This window comes from Arvicanthis niloticus, chromosome 13 (assembly GCF_011762505.2).
Source record: "Arvicanthis niloticus isolate mArvNil1 chromosome 13, mArvNil1.pat.X, whole genome shotgun sequence".
NCBI lineage: Eukaryota > Metazoa > Chordata > Mammalia > Rodentia > Muridae > Arvicanthis > Arvicanthis niloticus.
In genome coordinates this window covers 52,233,043-52,255,045 of record NC_047670.1, presented here as the reverse complement: position 1 = coordinate 52,255,045, position 22,003 = coordinate 52,233,043, and the positions used below count along the sequence as shown (strand labels likewise).

The following is a 22,003-nucleotide window of genomic DNA, read 5'->3' as shown; positions in this document are numbered from 1 at the left end:
GCAGGAAAAACAGTTTCCATTAGCCTGAGGATTATGAAGTGAGGAGCTTCAGCAGCCAGATGTGCATACCTTGCATCTCTCAAGCAGGCAGATTTATGGTGACACCTTTTTCAGAATCTCTAGGGTTTTTAGAGGAGAAAAAAAATAGGCACATAACTGACCTCCCTTCTCTCCCAGTCCTATGCCCTCATTACATCGCCTCTGGCTTCTGTGTGTTGCTGTCCTTGAAAACCTTCCTGTCACTGAGCAGCTTTTTACTTTACACCTTTCAGTAGACCCACTCTTATCTATAAATGCCCATCAGTGGGGGGAAATCCTTACTTTTCATTTCTTCTTTATTATTAGATATTCATGGCCATAATCTCGTAAATCTGTATTAACTGTAATAAGTTGTAGTAAGTGCTTCTAGAGCAATATAATTAATACCACCGTCACAGCCTTATAATATGCCAGCACATGGCGCCTACCCCTCCTCAGTCTCCCCCTCCTGCCCTGTGTGTGCGCACGCACGCGCGCACACACACACACACACACACACGCACGCACACGCACACACATACACACTCACTCACAAGCTTGCGCACAGTAAAGCACAGGCCAAACTGCCATTCTCCAGCAGGCCTGCTTCTGGAGTTGGGAGCTGTCAGCCTGCTGGGAGGGGTAGAGGGGAGGAGGAAGAGGTGGGGCTCTACTCTGATTAATTACCTTAGGCATTCAGGGGTGGGGCTTCCTTCAGCCATCTGCCTGAGATATGGGAGGGAGCTGGAGAAAGAAGGAGGGGGAGAGACTGCCAGAGAGGAAGAGAAAAGAAAGGAAGAAACACTAGAAAGAGAAAGGCAGGAAAACGTTTGAAGGGAGGCCTGTCGCCCGCCCTTTGCCAGCTAGCTGGGGACGGGGTGGCAGAGAGCCACAGAGGTGTGCCCCGATACGGAGGCTTTCAAACTGGTTATCGTCTGCTTCTTCTGGTTTATGGAGAAAAAGAAAATGGTAACTCAGGTAAGACTTGTATATCCGCCACACATTTCTGTCTCAGGGGTCTACAGAAAGATCTGAGCTTGGGGTGTAGCAAGCCAAGTTTTAATGAGGGTTGTCTTCTTTAAAAGGCAGATTTATTGTTATCAGCTGAAGTGTCGGTCCTTTGAGCATGTGTACTATATCGTGCCCTTTTCTCCCCCTCCCTCAGCTCCATAGCTGATCCCAGTTTCCTGTAGTGTGCAGCTGTAGCTCAGGAAAGAGCCTGTGGGGATTTGTCTACCTCTTTGTCTTGGTTCTGAGAAGAGGGAGGGAGAGAGACTGCAGAGGTAGGAAGAGATTCTTGTAGCCTGCCAGAAAGGGGAGAGGGAGTGACTTCCTTTTAAGAATTGCAGAAGAATCTGTGACACTGGGAAAGCTGATTCACTGGCGTTTCTTGGGCTTGGCTGGAGAATTGCAGTTTGCTGCCTTCTTTCTAAACGGATTATCAAAAATGAAGGCTAGGAAAGAATGTTTCATTTCCATGGCTTTGTCGTTGGCAAAGGATATTTTCCGTAGGAACCCATGGAGCATCTTGGTGTAGCAGAGGCAGGTCCTGCCTTCCCTGATAGAGTAAATGTGTACGTGTAAGTGACGATTGCCCGATTTAAAAGACGTCTGAAGGAGATGGACTAGGAAATGGAAGATCTTCATCTGTCTTCTATCCCCACCCCCTTCTCTCTGCCGCTCTGGTTGTGTCAAGCAGAGTCTGCATTGCATTTTAGCAAGTCATTCTGGGCAGATGGAAAGGTGAATGTTCTTCAGATCCCGGCAGGCAAGCCTATTTAGTTGCCACCCTACTGTATGCTCCTTTACCCACCCCCACCCCTACCCCCACCCCTTTTATTAAATGTGTGGCTTGGGAGAAAGTGGTGAGGCTGTGACTTCTCAGAACGTCTTTTTCCAAGATAGACTTTCAAACCCTTTGGTCTCAGACTTGGGGTCATGTCACTCCAGGCTTCTCTCACTGGACAGTGCTTTCCTTTTAAGGAGGTTGCCCCTTTTTTGTATTCTCTCCCCTTTTCCTCAACTAGCCACCACCGGAGGGCGAGAGGCAGCAAACTATCAGGTAGAGGCATCGCCTTTGGTGCTGGAGTGCTGCTTAGTTAAATGTTATATAATGCCCTGCAGTGCTGTTGGAAGGAGGGAAACCTGTAGAGATAAACCAGTCCATCCTGACCCAGAGAAGAGGGAAATTTCAAAAGATAAATCCTTCCAAGGAGGGTTTTCTCCAAATCCGAGTTAAGGAATTGTCAAGAAGTTCCTCATTTGGAAAGTGGAGAAACTCTTTACAAAATGTTTTTAATACTTCTTACTCCTTTGTAGACTCTAATTAATGGTTTTGAAGTACCATTTTATTTCTTCAGGATCTTCATGGGGGAAAGGGGAACCCAGGTCTTGATCCTGATGCCTGTGAGATGCTGCTCACTTCACTTCCACGAGGGCAGGGTTAGAGGGCAGCCCTCAGCTTAGAGCCCTCTCTAAACAGGAACTGTTAAAATCAAACTGCTGTGGCCTCATGGAGCATTGCCCCTTGGTTTTGGGAACATTGAAGTGTTTGCTTGTTTATCCTTCGTGTTGTATCCTAATCATCAGGGGTATGGGTGAGAGCAGAGAAATAAGTGGAACCTGGAAAGAGACTTTTTAGTGGTTAAAGATTCTAATAAATAATTTAATCTTTGTACTTTTTCAGATGTGCTAAGTGCTGAAGGAAAGACATCTCATTTTCTCATGTTGAATCCATAGAACTGAAAAGACACTCAGATCTGTGGGCTTCAGAATTGGGATGTTTGTTTCAGTGTCTACACCATTTACCTGAAAGTAATGGGGATAGTTGTTTGCAATCTAGAAACAAACTCAAAGGGCATAGTAAATAGGATTAAGTCTTTGGTCTGTCCCGTGGTTTGTTTTTCCACCTTGTTGTATAGGTTTGTATGTTTTGAGGCAGACATCAAATCTAAATACCTGATAATGCCCTATCATCTAAGCGTTTTCAATATAAACTGTCTGTACTGGTCAGGGTTAGCTGTTGAAGTGACAATGGCTTGTAACTGTCTAGGATATGAAAAAGTGACCCGAATGGCGTTACTCATATCACACCATGGCTCACTGTCTCTTTGCCTTGGTGCTGGGTGGAAGAAGTCATCTTCATCATTTGTTATTAGATTGGCCTGTACATATCCGAGCTTTGTTATTACATGTACTCTAATTTTATATGGCTTTTTCATTGTATTAGCAAACTGCTTTATCATTGACAGTAAAGAGAACTTGGCTTTTTAATAAAAACAGAATTTTAATGACAAAATTTTCATACATTAGTAGCCAGACATGCTCCTGTGACACTTTAAATAACACCCTTGTCTCCTATTCCTGTTTATGTCACAGAAGCCTTCTGCTGAAGTCTTTCTGACTTGATTCACATACTCCAAGTTAGTGTTTGTCCTGTTTATAGATAAGCACGGTGGGATAAAAGAAAAGGGAAATCATTCTCCTAATATGTGTAAACTAGACAAACAAAGTTGAAAATGAATTTTACCTGATTAATTTAAAAACCACTTAGCAAGACACAAACTCTGTTACACTAAAAGAGAAAGCTTACATTACAACCTGAAAGCAGATGCTTGCTTGACTCTACAGTGGGGTAAGGCTGCCAGCTCCTGGAGCACAGGCCCTCCCTTTCTTGGACAGTTCAGTGCTTTGCTGGCATTTTCTTCAAAATCTGTTTTCCATCAGAACCAGGAGAGAAGGTGTTGGAATAGGGGAGGCTGGGAAGAAGGTTGCTGTTCCTTTAAATAGTGCTGTGAGCCGGAGTGGCAGCAGGCAGCAGGCCTCTGGAGTGTATTCTTTTGTAATGAATCACCAGCTCCATTGTCTGCTATCTCCCTTTGTAGCTGGAGACTGAAGTCTTTCACCTGAGCTGTGCCCTCTCAGTTCCTGAGTAGTTGGGGGAGAGGAGTGGGAGCCAGGTATTTTATGCTTTAATTAGAGGAGAGATGACAGCAGGTATGTTTGCTTTGTTTCAGTTTCCCCTCCCCTTTCGGTTTGCTTTCTGTAAAGCACTGGTCTTGGGAGTCTGGTCTATGAATTTTCAAAGCACATCCCATGTCTATGAATCTGGGAGTCCTACCCTTCATTAAGTCTCCATTTTGTGGCCTTCATCCGAAGTGATTCCATTCTCTTTTGCTCCTTTCCACAGAGCCTCGTCCCCCCACCCCACCCCCAGTAAAGCCCACACTGTTTGTTTTGGCACACTTTCCACTTTCTATGGGCTGCACAGGATTCTGGGGAAGTTTGGGGATAGGCCGGGATGTGGGTTGGAGGCTAAATTTATGTTCCTTTACAGTGAACCAAAAAGAAAAAGAAAAGGCCTTACTTTTTCCAGTGGCTTCCTTTCTGAATTCTTCTACTGTTTTAACCATTTCCTTACTAAGACCAAGATTGACTATTTAAAAAGTATCATTATTCTAAACATTATTTATCTTTCCTGGAAGATACTCAGAATTCCATAAATGGGGATGTTAGAACTTTGAGAATTTGTAATGTTGTAAGTGTGTTATCTCTGTCTCATATCTCCTAGCTTGGGGTTTGAAGCTTCCTGTTGAAGCTTGCATTGCTAGAAGACAGCCTTATGCTGAAAGGTAATGAGAGCCGTCCTCCTTTCAGTGGGTTTGTTCTTCCCTAAAGAAATTGCAAAGTCACATCTGTACAGATGGCTATCAGGAACAGTCTCATCTCCCTCTGACTTGTGGTTCAGCTTGTAACCTCTCATGATGTAATGCCTTTCTTTAGGTTGTCTCATGGGAAATCACTCAGGATCAGTCCCATCCTAGATCTTCCCTAGTCTCGGGGATCTACTGTATATGCTTGATGGTAGAGCCACAAGAACTCTCTCAGTTCTGAAACCACTGCCAGTTCTTTCCTTGCTCATCTCCACCACACAGGTTGTGCGTGGACTCTGCCACTCAGTCACAGTGGCTTCCTAGGGAAAACTCTGCTGTTTGCACAGCAGCATCTTCATTCTTGAACTCAGAGGCTCAACTTCTTCTAGGCAGTCAAATGCTGACCTTCCACTGAGCATGTCATTCGTTTCCAGACTTGTGTTCCTTTGTTACTTTTAGAATGATTAAATTCAGGAAACCTTGGAGTCACATAACTAATTCCTTAACAGGAGTCTGCCAAGGGTTACTCACCTAAAGCAGTAGTCTGATTTTTGTCAGTTTTGAGCTTAAACCTTTCAGACTCCCAAGTAAAACCACGTGTCCATTCCAGTCCCCCAAGGCCCTACATGGTCAGGAACCTGTTTGTCCAGCCTCGTCTCTATCACCCAGATTCCACTCTGATTGCACTGGCCCATGGCTGTTTCCTTGAAACACCTCACACCCCCTGCCAGGCCTTTCCTCTCACCTCCCTGCTGTGCTCTTCCCACCTAAGACACCGGCTTCCTCTGCACACTCCACCTAGCTCTTCAAGGGAGTGTGCCTTTGACTGTCCCTCAAAGCAGGCACTCTCCACCTGCTTCTGATCTTAGGGCTTATCATTGTCTTCTCCTCATCTCCTAAGCTCCATGAGGTCAGAAAACTCGTAAGTAGTCCTCCCTTCCTTTTGTCCAGAACAGTCAGTCATCCTAGCAGTGAATCCTTTGTGCAAGTATGTTGTGATATTATATCAAGTACCAGTCTCAGCGCTTTACCTAAATTAAATCATTGGATTTGGCAACTCAGAAATTTGAATAAATCCAAAAGGTTTATGTTCAGTATTCTTGTCCTTAAGTACCGCCAATAGACCAATGGATCAATAACTACATTTTACATATGTACTTTACCTATGCATTCAACGTTTACAGATGTGAATTGTGATTGCTTGCCAATCACCTTTTGAGTAGTTAGTTGTCACACATGTACACACGCACAAATGCACACCATGCCTGTTGAGGTAGTTGTGTATCAGTCTCTCACTCTTCCACTTCCTTTTTGTATGAAACAGTGAGACTAGAGTCTTGAATACACTAAGTCTTGAATACAGAGAGATTTCAACCTGAGAGGTATTAATTCCAGATTTCTATGCTGTTTGATAATATTGCTGGCCTCTAAGCTACTGCCTCCACCTCCATGCTGGTGGCTGGCTGAAAAGTAGATACACTTTCCTTAGTGTGAGTTGAAGCTGCTTCTGTTGTTGCTTTCTCCCTCCTCTCTTCTCTCCTCTCCTCTTCTTCGTCCTCTCCCTCTTCCCTCCCCCTTCTCCTCCAGGCACCTGAGTTAAATTTTCATTTTTTTTTTTTTCACAAAACAAAAATCACTGAAGGTACTACTGCTTATTCCCTCTATTGTCCTGGCTCATTTTATATTATTTTTCTGTTTCTTTTTAGAGAATGCCACCACCTTACTGGCAAGAACCTATTTGTTATTTAGCCTCTGAACCTTGCCTTAACTCTTGACTGAACAATCGAGATTATTGATTGGTTCATTGTATCTATGTGTACTCACATACCATGGCACATGGCTGGAAGTGGGAGGAGCCCTTAGAGTTGGTTGTCTCCTTCCACCATGTCACTGTGGTCATAAAACTCAGGTCAGCAAGCTTGGCCGGTGGCAAGCACCTTTACCTGTTAAGTCATCTTGATGGCTTTCCTTGCAAGGCATTGTAAAGAGACACTCTGATACTTAAGCAAAGGAGATTAGATTTTGAAAGATTCTTAACTTGACCCATAAACTTTTCCTGACATGTTTAGTAATAATCATTTTTTTGTTTTACTGGCCTCTCTCTGTGTTTCATCTGTTTAACTCTGTTGTTAAAGCACTGGGGAAGCCATAGACAACACTTGACGAAATGCCTGTGTTCAATAATACCTGATGAACAATAAGATTGGAATTTCATGTCATTTTCATGTTGCAAAATGTTACTCTTTTTGACTGTTTTCAGCTATTTATAAAGATAAAAGTTTTCTTGTTGTCTTAGTTTCTTTTCTGATGCTGTGCTAAAACACTGTAACCAAGGCAACTTATAAAATCCGAATCTATGTCCATCATGACAGAGAGCTGGGCAGCATGCAGGCAGATGAGTGTGGCACTGGAACAGAGCCTGAGGGCTCATATCTTGAGAGACAGCTGTGAGGCAGAGTATTAACTGGGAATATCCTAGGCTTTTGAAAACTCAGAGCTCACCCTCAGTGACACACCTCCAAACAGTTCCATCAACTGGGGACCAAGTATTCAAATATATGAGTCATGGAGGTTGCTCTCATTCAAAGCACCACACTTGTTTTGCTATACAACTAGGCGGGTCAGGCAGTGAGGCAGTGAGGCAGTGACCACAGTCACAGCTTGATGACCTCTGAGAGATAATGAGTACTTGCTATGTCTTTAGCATTGGTTGAGTTTTCCTCTGTCAGTTGATCATAGTGGCACAGTTCTAAGCAATTTGGTAGTCCACTTTTACTTTCTCTTTAAAAGAAAGCCCTAAAGTTTCACCAACATGAGTACCCAAGTATGAGCTGAACAAGGACGACCCCAGTGGACATGTCAATGTGAACAGAGAGAAACTCACGAGACCTCAACTCGACACAGACAGGAAGCAGGGAGCAGGAAGGGAGGTCTTCCCCAGGGAAGAGCACACCAATTGGTATCCAGTGCCAACTGGTCAGCCCTAAAAACATACATACAAGTAACAGTATACAGACTAAGTAGGTTATATCTAAGAATGTGTGTGTGTGTGTGTGTGTGTGTGTGTGTGTGTGTGTGTGTATGCGATAACAATTAGTGAAAAAGAGGCCCTGAATTTAAAGGAGAATGGATATATGGGAGGGTTTGGAGGGAGGAAAGGGAAGGGAGAAATGTAATTATATTGTAATCTTATTTTTATCATTATTAAATCATAATCTTTAACAGAAAAGAAAGCCTTTAACAACCCTCACATATGAATATTTTTCTTTCACCTAGAATCAGCATTTTAATTTTTTCATATATCATTTTTTTAACCCAGAATGCTTCTTTTCCTCAGCTTTAGTTTTGTAATTCAAGAATCATCGTAGACTCCCTTATTCAGAAAGCTTGGCTAACAAAGACATGCCTCTCTCTGCTCCCTTGGTCTCTATGCATCCCTTCAGCAAGCCACTCTTCTGACATACTTCTGTAGCTGGAATGCATTGTCTGGTTCTGTCATGCCAGACTCTAAGCGGTTGGTTGGTTGTCACCAGCTCTGACTCAGCTACATGTTCTTGACACTTTCCTTAGCTAGAAGATAGGTAGATGTGCTGCTATGTGTGGGCCACAGAGCTTGTAGATGTTGTAGTAAAAGGCTGAGTATATCCCCGGGTAGCCTGAGATTCAATGGGATAGGCCCTTCAGCTCTGAGAAGTCAGCAAGGAGGGAGGAAGGGAAAAGCATGAAAGAAGCCTGAGGGGTGGCAGCCCAGGGTAAGGGTATGAATGTGACAGGCTGCACAGCCAGCTCCTTCCCACCATTCAAAGCCTTAGAGTTAGAGCCTTTGTCTAGTACTTTTAAGAAGTTGCTAAGATATGTTTCAGATCTTTTCTCATTATTTTCAGAGCTCACTGTTCTTGGGGTGGGGGGGTGTGTTTGTGCATTCCTTCCCCCCCCCCACGTTTACTTTTACAGTGCTTCCTAAAATGTCATGTGCACTGATCTTTCCACTGTGCAGAGCCTAGTTGGCATTATTCAAATCAGTCTCCACATCTAGAATTGTGACTTGTATCTCTTTTGTGCCTCTCATCTTACCTTAAGGTGCGGTGTTTTCTCTTCATATCTCAAACAGGGGTGTAGAGGCCTTAACTCTCTTCGCTGCTAGCCCTGGATGTGTTCTGATTTTAGATCTGGTCTCAGTATGACATGCTTGTATTTCCCTGATTCTTTGCATGCCTGTGAACTTTTTTAAAGTTAAATTCCAGACATAGTAAACTTACCTTGTGGGTGTTGTTTTTATTTTTATAAATACTCAAACTTTATTTTTGAGCCTCACACAGCTCTGTTTCTTACAAGTAACAGAGTCGTCTTGGTCTTGTTTTAAAGTGTTGTTAGACATGACCAGAGCTATGTTTAGTCTCTGGAAAATTATCCTTGCTACAGAGCAAAACAGGGAATTTCTAACTGATGCATCAGGTTTTCTGTTCTGGCCAAGAACAGGTCCTTTCCCTGGCACCTCAGTTCCCTAGCCATGTTCTTTGAATTTCTTTCAGATGTTTCTTTCCCTAGCCTCTTATTCTACTCATGCAGGTGACAATGGTTAGGACAAGTGGACTTTTGACTCTCTGGACAGCATTAGCTTCCCCAGGACACTCACAGTGACCTCTAATAGGCCTGGCTCCCCAAACCTCTTGTCCTGTTCTCACTTCCTGGCAGCAAGCAAAGCAGCTGAACAGCCCACCTTCCTGCCATCCTGTCTGAGGGATCATTGCCCTTTTTTTTCTACTGTATAATCCTTTGAGAGTTCTTGTTTTTTATATGTGAATCTATTTGGGGGTTGAGGTAACAAGACTGGAAACAAAAGAGAGATTATTTTTAAATAAAAGCAGTGTCTCATTTAATGTATTCTTAGCAGATGCATGAAAATTAGTTAAACAACAGTTTCAATGAGCATTAAAAGAGAATACCTAACCTGCAAACCCAGCAGTAATCCAAGGGAGTATTGATTAATTTCTGTAACTGCATTTTACGTCTTTAGTAAAGAATAATAAGGTTCCCTTTCCCCTTAGGTTTCTATTAATGTCAGTGTTATTAACACAGAACTGTTAAGATTCTAGCTCAGTGACTGACTTGTGTTTTGGACTATGTGGTCTTATCTTAACTCACAGAGATAGTGACCAGAATCTTGACTGCCTGTTTTGTTTTTGTTTTTGTTTTTGTTTTTGATGTTGCTGTTTTGTGTACACCTGATCTCGGTGCTTACATGTGCCTTGACAGGCAGTGATCCCTTTTCCTGTTTTACAGATGAAGAGTTCGAAGCATTGAGGGATTACATGACTTATCCAAGATCCCAGAGTCTGTGTTTGAACCTAGATTTGTCCCTCCAATGTCTTGCTACCCTCCTTCTTTCACCACAGTCCCCCATTATGTCAAGTGTAACATACAGCATATAGCTCATGGGCTGGGCTGTGGCTCGGTCAATAGAGTGCTTGTTTAGTGTGCATGATGTCTTGACTTTGATCTCCAGTGCACTTAAAACAGTATGGTGTACATACCTGTAATCTTAGCACTTGGGAAATGGAGGCAGGAAAATCAGAAACTCTGTGTCATCCCTGGTGTGTATGCAGACTTTGAGGCTACCTTAGGCTATGTGAGACCCTTTCTCAAAACAATAATCTAGGCTTTGATATTTAGCTTACTTAGCTGGAGTTTTTTCTTGCCTTACTAAATGTCTTTAAGCCATTTTATCCAATACTTTGAGAAATGGGTTACTTTTATAAAAGCCTTAAGTTCTGTGATAAATGGAGATGTCCTCGGTTTAACTATTTCTTGACATTTTGTATCAGCACAGTGGTTTAAAGAGTCTGAAGGTGAAGTAATTCATGTGGAGAGCACTGTACAGTGTGCTAGAAAGACTAAAAATGTTCAACCTACTTAGCTGCCTCTGAAGAGTTGGTTCCACCCCTGTGAGGTGTTTATGTAAAACCTGTGCATACCATCAAACTAACCCTGGGTTATAATCCTTGGAGCAGTGTAAATGCTGTGAACGGTTGCTATCCTTGAGTCTTTGGAGAATAACAATAAGGGAAAGGTCTGTGCATCTTTAACTGGCTCATCTTTTTCTACATATTGGAAATAGATGTGCCTGCAGGTATGGAGGACTGACTTTACTGGCTGGCTGTAATGGCTGGTAGCTATTTGGGCTGGGGAACAAATAAACTGTTTAATAACATTTTGCTGGCCCTCTTACAGAAGGAAATGCTTACGTTTACATGACAATATACCAAACACATTTCTTCTTTTCCTAGAAACTTGATTCTTTCCTTGAGTAAGACCCCTTATCACCGAACTACAGACTGTTAAATCCCAAGTGAAGTTCATTTAAAAATCAGAGTACATTCCAGAGATGCTGTGGGTTGCTCAGGCACATGTTAAAGGCAGGACTAAAGACAGAACTTATATTCCCTTGTTTGTGTCCTGCTGCCTAACATGTGGTTGACCTGTAGGGAGAAGTGAGTAAATTAAACTTGTGTGTTAGGCTTGTGTATGTGGTTTTCTTTTTTTCTTAGTTTCATTGATTTTTTTTTATGCATATGACTGTTTTGTCTGCACAGATGTCTGAGTATTGTATGTTCAGTGCCTGATGATACCCTAGAACTAGAGTTACAGCTAGATAGTTGTAAGTCACTATGAGTGCTGGGAAATGAACCCCAGTCCTCTGGAAAGAATGCCAGGGCTCTAAACCACTGAGCCATTACTCTTCCAGCCCTGGCAGTCATTCTTTGCTTAAAAAAATAATAATAACAATAATAATAATAATTTGTATACATTTTCCCCCTGTGGTATTGGGGTGATTCAACCCAGAGCCTTTCACATGCTGGGCCAGTATTCTACCCAATGACCTCCATCTCCAACCTGAATTTTTATTTTTGAGTAATAATTGTATAGTTTTGATATGGATGGTGAAATTCAAGTAAGGAGAAGAAACAGATAGTGCACAAACTACCACCACCTTTTAAAATTGAGCATTAACTTGATTGTCACAGAAAATGTAGAGAAAAATCTGGGTGTATTTTACATCTTAGATGCATTGAATCCATGGCTGGTTCCGTTGTACCTTCTTTCTGGTCTACATGTCTTCCTTTCCTCAGAGACAGGCTACCCTGATCAGGGGAAGAGGCCTGTTGATGTTTCTGCTCTGATTTGTCTTGTGAATAAGGATTAAATCTTGAAATCACTGGTTTATATTTCCTGACTGTTCCTGATTGAAGGATCAGAGTCCATGACATGCCTTATTGATCCATTTGTTAGATCAATGAGGCAACAGAAATAATTTTCCTCTTTGAACTCCATTCTTGTCTAGGCCATTATTGCATTCGTTAAGGAGGAAACTTTCTAATCAGTAAATACTTGATTTTCTCTTGTTTTCTGTGAGTGGTTAGATACTTGCAAATCTTATTATATAATATTATTATATAATCTTATTATATTATATCTGTCAAAAGTTTCGAATAGCTGGGCAGTGGTGGCGCGCACCTTTAATCCTAGCACTTGGGAGGCAGAGGCAGGCAGATTTCTGAGTTCGAGGCCAGCCTAGTCTACAGAGTGAGTTCCAGGACAGTCAGGGCTACACAGACAAACCCTGTCTCAGAAAAACATAACTGCTAGTGCATTATTTGGGGGCATTAGGACTGCAGAGCACAGCATGCACTTGACTCTGATTCTCTGAGTTGCTCTGCTTTCCACAGACTCATTGTACCTAATTTCATCTTTAGAATATTTGTTTCCATTAGGGGTATGTGTTCACAACACATGAGTGTGCATGTTTGTTTGTGTGGAGGTCAGAAGGCAGCCTCGCTGATCACCTTCTCCCTTGTTTGAGGCATCTATCCCAGGCCAGCTGGCTCACAGGCTTCCAGAGGATTCCCCTGTGTCTACCTCCCGTGTCACTTGTAGAAATGCTGAGGTCACAAACATATATCACTGGGTGTGGAGTTTACACAGATCCCTGTAAACTGACCTGAGCTCATTTGCACAGCAAGTGCTTTTCTGCACTAGCCATATCCCTGGCCTGTTTGCCAATTTCTTGAAGCTTAAGTACAAGGGCTGTCTCAGGAATTGTAGCAAACACTATTTCTTTTCCTTTGAAGCCCTGGTTTGTTTTTAGGGAGCCAATTTTCCCACTTACATAGGAGTCTAGATTTGAAAGCTTCCTTAAAGCTGTGATTGTCTTGAATAACTCGAGGTTGGCTTCTAGGTTAGGATGCTTTCTGTTGCCTCCCATCTGTTGTAAGATCCACTAGTAATATAGGAGTATGAAAAAGTGTAAATCAGCACAACTCGGGGAGTGGCATAGCTAAACAGAGGTTAAACAGAGTTCTGGAAAAATTAATGCAGATTGAAAAAAAAAAAGATAGGTTAAAAAGGAAGAGGTGCTAAAGCCTGGCAGCAGACTTGTGAAGCTTTCTTAGTGAAGACAGTGCACCCAGCATAAAATTAAGGTGGAAAGCAGCCAAAGGGTCTGTTTGTATGGGTGGCTAGCCGTTTGGCACTGCCCAGGCCTCTTCGAGCACTTCCCCGGCCTACTGTGCTACCCTCTTTCTTTGGCATGGAAGGTAAACAAACAATTGCTTCTCTCCAAAGAACCAGATCAACATGTTTGGGGAAATTTAATTATACTAGTATTTTATTGTTGTTGTTATTGTCTGTTGGTGTTTTTATTTTATTTTGTGACTGTATCTTACTATGTAGCCTTGACTGTCTTGCATCTCTATGTAGATCAAGCTGGCCTGAAACCCATAAAGATCTGCTTGCCTCTGCTTCCTGAATGGTAGGATTAAAGGCCTATTCCAACACATCCAGCTGTATTTTTACGTGTATAGAGGAATGCTTGCCTGCATGTATGTCTGTCTACCACTTGTACAATGCCCACAAGGACCAAAGAAGGGCACTAGATCCCCTCGAACTGGACTTACAGGTGGTTATGAATAGCCTTGTGGGTGTTGTGAATCAAACTCAGATCCTCTGTAAGAGCAACAAATACTCTTACCTGCTAAATGATCTCCCCAACTCCTTAATTCTTTTAAAATTTTTTTATTATTTGTGTGTATGTATACTCCCTACCTCCCTCCCTCCCAATATCCCTCTCTCCTCCCTATCCCATCAGAGGCTGGCATAACACTGTTTTGTTTCCTCTCATTTGTTCAGTTTGCATGGAACAAACTCACTTGTCCCTTCTTTCCTCCAGGGCCTTGGATGTGGGGTGCACTGTAGCTTGTTGGGCTGCCTAAGTCTGGGAGCATCCTGAGCATCTGCAGCCCCTGCCTAGGGCCCCTGCCTCTTAAGAGATGCTAAAAGAGGACTGAGGCAGGGATAGAGCTGCTGCTCATCACAAGTCTCGGAACATGCTGTCACCTGCATGGGCACATTTAATAAAAAGAAAGGGTTGGAGGGGTTTGTTTTTATTTTTTTTTATTTGTTTGTTTTGTCTTGTTGCTTTTTATATATGTGCATGTGCCTGTGTCTGATGTAGTATGGGAGCCACATCCTAGATCTGGTGTTATAAACAATTGTGAGGGACTGGAAAGATGTCTCAGAGGTTAGAGCACTGACTGTTCTTCCAGAGGTCCTGAGTTCAATTCCCAGCAACTACTTGGTGGCTCACAACCATCTGTAATGAGATCTGATGCCCTCTTCTGGTGTGTCTGAAGACAGCTACAGTATACTCACATATATTAAATAAACAAATTATTGTGAGCTACTCAGTGTGGGTGGTAGTAACCAAACTTGGGTCCTCTGGCAAACAAGAAATGCTTTTAAACCAGTGAGCTATCTATCCAACCTCAAAAATACAACTTAAAAAGGGGAAATTGATTTACCAATTACCCCTTTGAAATAGCTATCAAAGGTCTTTCTGAGTTAGAAGGCTTTTGTCTAAGATACTTCTTCCTTTCTGCAGTCTCCTGTCTATCTCTGCTGAGTTTTGTTCTAGTCTATATTCAGTATCACTTCGGATATTTTTCAAAATAGCAAAGTTTATATACACAAGATCATAATTCTTAAGTCTTTAAAAAAAAAAAAAAAAAACACCCATGGAGAGGTTGAGGAGTTTTAAGTAGTCACTGGACATCGGAAGAAGAATTGGAACTAGGCTTTTACCTGGTTATGGAGTTCCTGCTCTGGAAAAGACCCATAGGTCAGTGGGTCAGCAAACAAGTAATTATAATAGGGTCAGTGCTAGGAAAGTTAAATATTAGGGTAGGGATAGGAAAGAAGAGAAGGATATGTTTTGGGTGAGTAACAGCCCAGAAAGGAGTATGTGCTTAAACCACACATTAAACATTGTGTGTGAATTAGCCAGATAGGGAGAAGTGGACAGAATAATTGGTATAGAAATTGGGGCAGGGGCAACACAGGATGATATGACTTTTCAGGATTTCAAACATGTGGGTATTGGGAGGAATGTTTGAAATGGGTTTACTTGTTCCTGCCTTTGCAGAAAGAACCACATACAATCTAGCCTCTCCACACCACCTCTCTTCTTAGACCACAGAAGCCAGAGGCTGCTGCTTTCCTCCCCCTGCCCCCACTCTTCCCAGCTGTCAGTGTGTTCCCACCACCACCTTCCTCACTTCATCACCTGTCACTGTGCCTTGCCTATCTATTCCAGGCTGGTCTCATGCCTCTGGGTCTCTTGTTCTGGACCTCTACACTGTGTTTCCTTTGTCTGCAGTATTCTTCAGCCAAACAGACATCTTGCTGCCTTGATTTCCAAAGAGACCTGACCAGATGTCACTTTGCCTGGCCTCCTGCGGATGGTAGAAGTCCCCCTGTCACCTGCCTTCTGCCAATCCACCTGGTCTTTGCTTGTTTTAAGTTACATTTCTGTCCCTACTAAAAAGGAAACTCAAGGGCAAGGACTGGGTGGCTAGTCACTGGTGGTTGTCCAGGGCAGAGCTTGTTTTTTTGTTTTGTTTTGTTTTTTGTTTTTTGGGGTTTTTTTGTTTGTTTTGTTTTTTAAAGTTGAGGTTTAAATTTTTTTACATTTATTTTAAATTTTTTGAGAGAGAGACAGACAGACACCCGTGGAGTTTAGAAGAGGCATCTGGTCCCTTGGAGCTGACATTATAAGCAGTTATAACAGTATGGTAACTGGACACAGGTCCTCTGCAAGAGCAGTTTGTACTCCTAACCACTCATCACTTTAGTCCTCTATTTTTATAGAGTCTCATGTAGCCTAGGCTAGCCTCAAACTCTGTGTACATTCCCAGCCCACACACTTATCTTTTCATTCTCCCATAGTACCTAAGACAACTTCCAGGGCACTCAACTTCCAGTGATTACGCCAACTCTCATACAGCTGATAACTCACTCCTTCCTGAGCTGATGGGAAAGAGAAGTTGTCCATCTTTTTTTACGGATAGTACTTCAGAGTAAAAGATCAATTTAGTAAGCATTCTCTAAAGAAATGCTACTGTGTGGCCATCAGCCCACAAGATGTTCAGGGAAGAACTTAGAATGAAGAAGTCTGTAGTTCATTCCTGACCAACTTAGAAACTTTACTTGCAAAATAGTTAGAGAATGTCCAAACCAGAATAGAATTGTGACTGTAGACACATGCATTTTTTTTTTTTTTTTGCTAGAACAGAAATAGGGAAGATTTTTTTCCCAATCATCTTATAAATTATCTTATAATTTTTTTCCTCATCATGAAGAAATTGGTTGCAGAAGAGCACTGCTCATAAAACATAGTTCTTTTATAATTCTGAAGAAACTTTGAGGACCGACACAGTGTTTTATTCTGAACCAGAGTTGTTACTATTCCTAATAATATTCCAGTTTTGACATATGAAGAATGTAAAGTTAATTATCCATGAAGAAAAATAGTAAGTTAAATTGCAGTGGGAATTTTGTTTGAAAAAGTGATAATCATATATAGATTGCATAAACCATCAATCATGCTGACAAGACTAGACTGGTAACCCACAGAAAGGAGTGGGGAGAGGCTTCTGTTTCCAAGCACCAGGTGACAGCAAAACCAAAGTTGATGGTCTTGTAGCTAATGGAAAGCATGTCCATGAATGTTTGGGTCTCTGAGTGCTGCTGTAAAAGGAAATGGAAGAGAACTTTGGAGAGTTTGGAGACACTGAAACTGTTACAAGAGTTTGCCACTTTTAATCTAAGAGACTATTGGTTCAGATAGCTTTATTCTGAAATATTTATTTTACTGTTTAAATATTCATTGATGTTTGATAGCAAAGCCCAGCATCGGGGAGAAGTTTGTATGGTCATTTCTATCATCTGAGTAAGTCAGAAGGAGTGGGGGGGGGGGGGGGCGGGAAGGGAGAGAATGTGTTGATTCAGACCAACTTTTGTCATTTATCTTAATTGTAAGCATGGAAGGAAATGCAGTATGTTAGCTGTTCATCTGTATTGTATTCACAAGTGTGTGAGATTGCTCTGGTGCCTTCAGCACTGCATGTGTAAGAAATGCTTGACCTTAGTTAGGTCCAGTCTTTGGTTCTCTAAGACACTTAGGCCTGCTGTTCAGTACATTTGCACTTTTGGGAAAAGATAGTGCCTCTTCCCTCTGTAGGCACCATTAAGAAGCTGGTCCTCTAGCTGCAGGCAGTGCGCTTTTGCAGTTGCTGCTGCCTTCCTCCTACAGCCATCCCTTGTAGAAGCACGACTCTGGTAGGAGTCTTCTGTAGAAGCTCTCTGGGGAGATGCTGCTGCTGTCTCCTGAGTAACAGAAGGTGTCAGCCACCATATCCCATCAATGCCACCTGACTGGGAAGGATGGCAGCCCTAGGTTTTTAAACAGTTCCTGAGTAGGTCAATAAAATATGGACATGCCTGATGTCAGGAAAGAGGTGGAAGGTGGAAGTGGAGATCTGGATATGTGGCACTGGTTCCTGAACTGTGGGGTCAGTGTTCTAGCTGACTCTTGAAACCACAGCAGGGAAAGTTCCTTGGTTGAGATTAAATAATGATTCCATTAAGTGGTAATAGCTATTTATTTAGCAAGTACCAAAAACATAAGAGAAGAAGAAAGAAGAAGAGGAGGAAGAGGAGGAAGAGAAAGAGGAGGAAGAGGAGAACAACAACAACAACTCTGTTTTTCACCCATATGTAAAAATTAAGTTTCATGAATATGCCTCCAAAGCTCTTAAAGTTACCTAACATCTTACATCTTTGGATAGAATTACTCTTCTCTAAGCTTTACCAGAAATATTTTAGAATTAGACACCAGCACTTTCACTGTGTGTATCAGGCTATGAAACTTTGATATTGGCAAGAAAACCATACTCTATATTTTTCAGACAGTTATAAGAAAGTAAATAAAATATGAAGAGTATATTAGGTAATTAGGCTGATTTCAGATTAAAAAAAAAAAAAAAAACATAGACTATTTTAGATACTGAAGAGGTTTGAGAGTAGCAGAGTAGATTTGAATATGGCTGAGGCCAGAGTTGGTTTGCTGTGAGTCTAGTGCGTCACTGTTGTTCTGTCTTCCATCTTCCATGTTTAAGTAACTGTTTTACTCCTCTACGTTTACCTCATCTTTCTCCTATAAACTGCCTTTGGGTTATTTTATGTGTATGGACATTTTGCCTGTACATGTACCATGAGTGCCTGGTGCCTGTAGAAGGCAAGAAGGCGTGTTGGATGCCTTTGAACTGGATTAACAGACAGGTGTAACCTACCTTATGGGCACTGGGAATTGAACGTGGGTCTTCTGGAAGAACAGCCAGTGCTTTCAAGTGCTGAGCTATTTCTTCAGCCTTACCAACTACTTTTTAAATTGAGTCTAGATTTTATTTCTTTTTTATGTATATGTGTATATGGTGTGCATCGTAGGTCTGTGTATGTTAATAACTGGGGGATGCACATATCTGTGTGGATACACATGTGTGCACGTTCATGTGAAGGTCCAAGGGTAATGTCAGGAGTCTTCTTCACTTGCTTTTCCACTGTATCCTTTAAGGTGGGGTCACACTCAAGCCTAGAGCTTGCAGACAGGGCCAGTCTAGCTAGTCAGCATGCTCTAGGGATCCGTCTATGCTTTTAAGCCACCAGGACAACCAACTATTACTGTGCTCTGAGTTTCCAAACTTGGACACTCACAGTTGGAAGACAGGTGCAGTGATTGTTGACCCATCTCCCCAGCCCTAGTAACAGTTATGTACATGCTTTGTTCCTTTTGTCATAGATATAGGCAAATTTCACTTTGCCAACAGATCTAATAGGCCTCTTTATTCAGGCTCCCAGGTGAGATCCTTCATACATCTTTTTTGCTGTACATGTGTGCTCATGCATGCATGTATGTTTGTTTGTGGGTGCATACACACAGATCTTCTTCTGTATATGTGAATGCACACAGAGGCTGTAAATTTACACACAGTTTCTTCTTCAGTTACTTTCCACCTTAGTTTCGAGACAGGATCTCTAATAGAAACTCACTTTTTGGCAAGACTGGCTGGCCATCATTCCCAGGGATCCTCCTGTCTCTGCCTGCCCTGACCCAAGCACTTCAACAACTGAATCATCCAGTGACTGGTTGGTTTTAGAAAGGCAGGCCAAGTTTGAAATCTGAGCCTACCTAAGCTCCCAGGGAATAAAAATGACATTTATAAAATGCTTAAAAGCAAAAAATATTTTTTGGCATCCTAGTTAAACTGGGGAATATTCTTTTAAGCACTTCTTTTTATAATTGAGAGACTGTCTGATTGGGGCACCTTTAGGATTTGCAGCCTGCTGTTTAGGTTATGCCTGTAAGTTGGAGTCAAGATTACCAAATGGAAAAATTAGAATGCAGTTGAAAAAGGAATGGAAAGACAACGATAAAAATAGCTTCTCTTTTCTACATCACATGGACTTTATCCTAGAAAGATGGTGGTAATTCACCTTTCCAGGTGTCATGTGCTTAGCTGCCTAACCTAGAATATAAAGCATAGGGGTCAGAGGTGTGGCTCTTGGTAAAGAGTACTTGCTGGTTGGTGCTGGTTGGTCTTTGTCAGCTTGACACAAACTAGAGTTACATGGGAAGAGGACTCAACTGAGGAATTGCCTCTATCAGGCTGACCTGGAAACATGACTGTAGGTCATATTTTGATTAATGATTGGTGTGGGAAAGCCCAGCCCACTGTGTGTGGTGACACCCCTGGATAGGTGGTCCTGGGTTATATAAGAAAGCAGGCTGAGCAAGCCATGAGGAGCAAGCCAGTAAGTAATGATCCTCCATCAGTTCCTGCCTCCAGGTTCTTACTTGCTCTTAACTGCCGAGCCATTTCTTAAGCCCTACAAACTAAGTTGCTTTTAGAGGGTGTGTGTGTGTGTGTGTGTGTGTGTGTCTGTGTGTCTGTGTGTCTGTGTGTCTGTGTGTCTGTGTGTCTCCATCCGCATGCACGCCCGCCCGGGTCTGTCTGTGTTATCCTACGTAGTGGGTGCACATGGATATGCATGCACATTCATGTAGAAGTCCAAGGTTGATGTCAGGAATATTCTTTACCACTTGATTAAGTCAAGTGCTCTTGCCTCCATGACAGACTATAAGCTGTAAAGTGAAATAAACTTTCTCCTCCCCCAACCCCCAAGATGATTTTGATCCCAGCAATAAATAGAAAGAAAAGTAGGACATTGGTCTCCCAGAGAATCTGAGGGGAGTTCCCAGCACCCATATCAGGCAGCTCATAACTATTTGTAACTCCAGCTCCTGAATGTCTGGCACCATCTTCTGACTTCTGCAAGGACATACACAGATATATACGTGCACATACATCTTAAAAATAATACAAATATTTCAAAAGCACTTTATATATGTAGAGGTAATCATATCAATTATGATAAGTTAGTTTGGATCCATTGTATTTCCCTTTCAACTCAAAACTTTGAAATGTGACTGAAAGTTGATTAGAAAACATTCTTAAATTATTTTTGTTATTAAGAATGTTAAATGACAAAAAGGAATGTTAAATGACTTCATATTTCTAATAAAAATAATAACCATAATAAGTGGTAAGTGCTATAAAACATAAAGAATATAAAAAATAAGAGTAAATGCTATAAAACATAAAGCTTTACCCCGTGTCTATTCTCTTGGTGTATAAACAGCTGTTTAAGTATTGCTAACAGTCACATTTCTCTAAGTAAAAAAGGAGTCCTGACCCCCTGATGGAGGGTTGCACCCCTCTTAGGGAAGACAGAGTCCTGCTGTGGTTGCATCTCTGCAGTGCTTAGACTATGGGTATAACCTAGAAGCATTACCTTCTGATCCCCACCACTAGTTGATGTGTTTATTCAGCTGACTGAGCCAGCTCTGGCAGAAATTGCCCCGTGGGATGATTTGTGCTGTATGCTGTGGACCACAGTCTCACTCCCATCAGGGATGGGGTGGAGAACGGAGGTTAGCCTTTAAGAAGAGCAGCACCAGAGCCAGAGGCAACTCCCTTGGTCACTAATCTGAACTTAGAAACTGTGTCTTAAAACCTTCGTGTGTCTTTTAATAGACCCTTCCTGAAGATTTCTGAAATGCAAGCCTTAGGCTCTGCTCATCTCTTAGTCTACATGAATTTTAATTTTTGTCCATTGCACACCTATCTTGATGCTAATCAATCTTGGCCTTGGAAGCAGTATGTTCTGCCAGCTATGGGTATAGGCAGAGCACCAAATGATTTGGAAGAAATGATCAGATATTAAACTCTTGGCTATCAAGATGGCTCGGGAGGTAAAGAAAGATACTTGTTACCAACTATGAGCTTGATCCCAAGGACTCGTGTTGAAGGAGGAGGTAGAATCAAGTTGTCCTGCCTCCAGAATGCTCACAGGCATAACACACATAGCATTAAGTTCATCAGTTAATTTTTCTTTTAAAAATGAAAGTTATCTGATGATCCCAGCAGTTTTTTCCTGAGTGGGGGACAGTGAGAGCATACCAAGAGTACGTACTGTGTACTAACCTTGAAAGTCATTGTATGATAAAGATTTATTCACTCACTCTCCTTTCTCTTCTGTTGCTTACTCTAGGGTAACCAGGAGCCAACAACAACTCCTGACGCAATGGTTCAGCCTTTTACTACCATCCCATTTCCACCTCCTCCACAGAATGGAATTCCCACAGAATATGGAGTGCCACACACTCAGGACTATGCCGGCCAGACCAGTGAACATAACCTGACGCTCTATGGGAGTACACAGCCTCATGGAGAACAGAGTAGCAATTCACCCAGCAACCAGAATGGATCTCTCACGGTATGTGAAGTTGGAGTAGTGTAAAATTTTCACCTTCTCAGAAGACAGAAACAAAGCCCTTTGAGTTAGTTTAGCATTTCTATTCATTGCCCAGCATGCTTATA

The 22,003-nt window shown here is 42.1% G+C and overlaps 1 protein-coding gene across 42 annotated transcripts in view; it reads left to right on the top strand.

The window, feature by feature from the left end:
* The window catches only part of Rbfox2 (RNA binding fox-1 homolog 2), a 238,402-nt gene that overhangs the window by 162,922 nt on the left and 53,477 nt on the right, over positions 1 to 22,003 (top strand). For 38 of the 42 annotated variants that reach the window (XR_013103347.1, XM_076911545.1, XM_076911553.1 and 35 more), the window contains one exon: positions 21,675 to 21,899. Coding sequence is in view for 41 of the 42 variants with exons in the window: in XM_076911545.1 (XP_076767660.1) it covers positions 21,675 to 21,899 (225 nt within the window). In the remaining variant the exon portion in view is untranslated. Of the gene's footprint in view, positions 1 to 739; positions 997 to 21,674; positions 21,900 to 22,003 lie in introns of those variants that run through there. The other 4 variants (XM_034517466.2, XM_076911557.1, XM_034517463.3 and 1 more) reach the window with 4 other exon arrangements.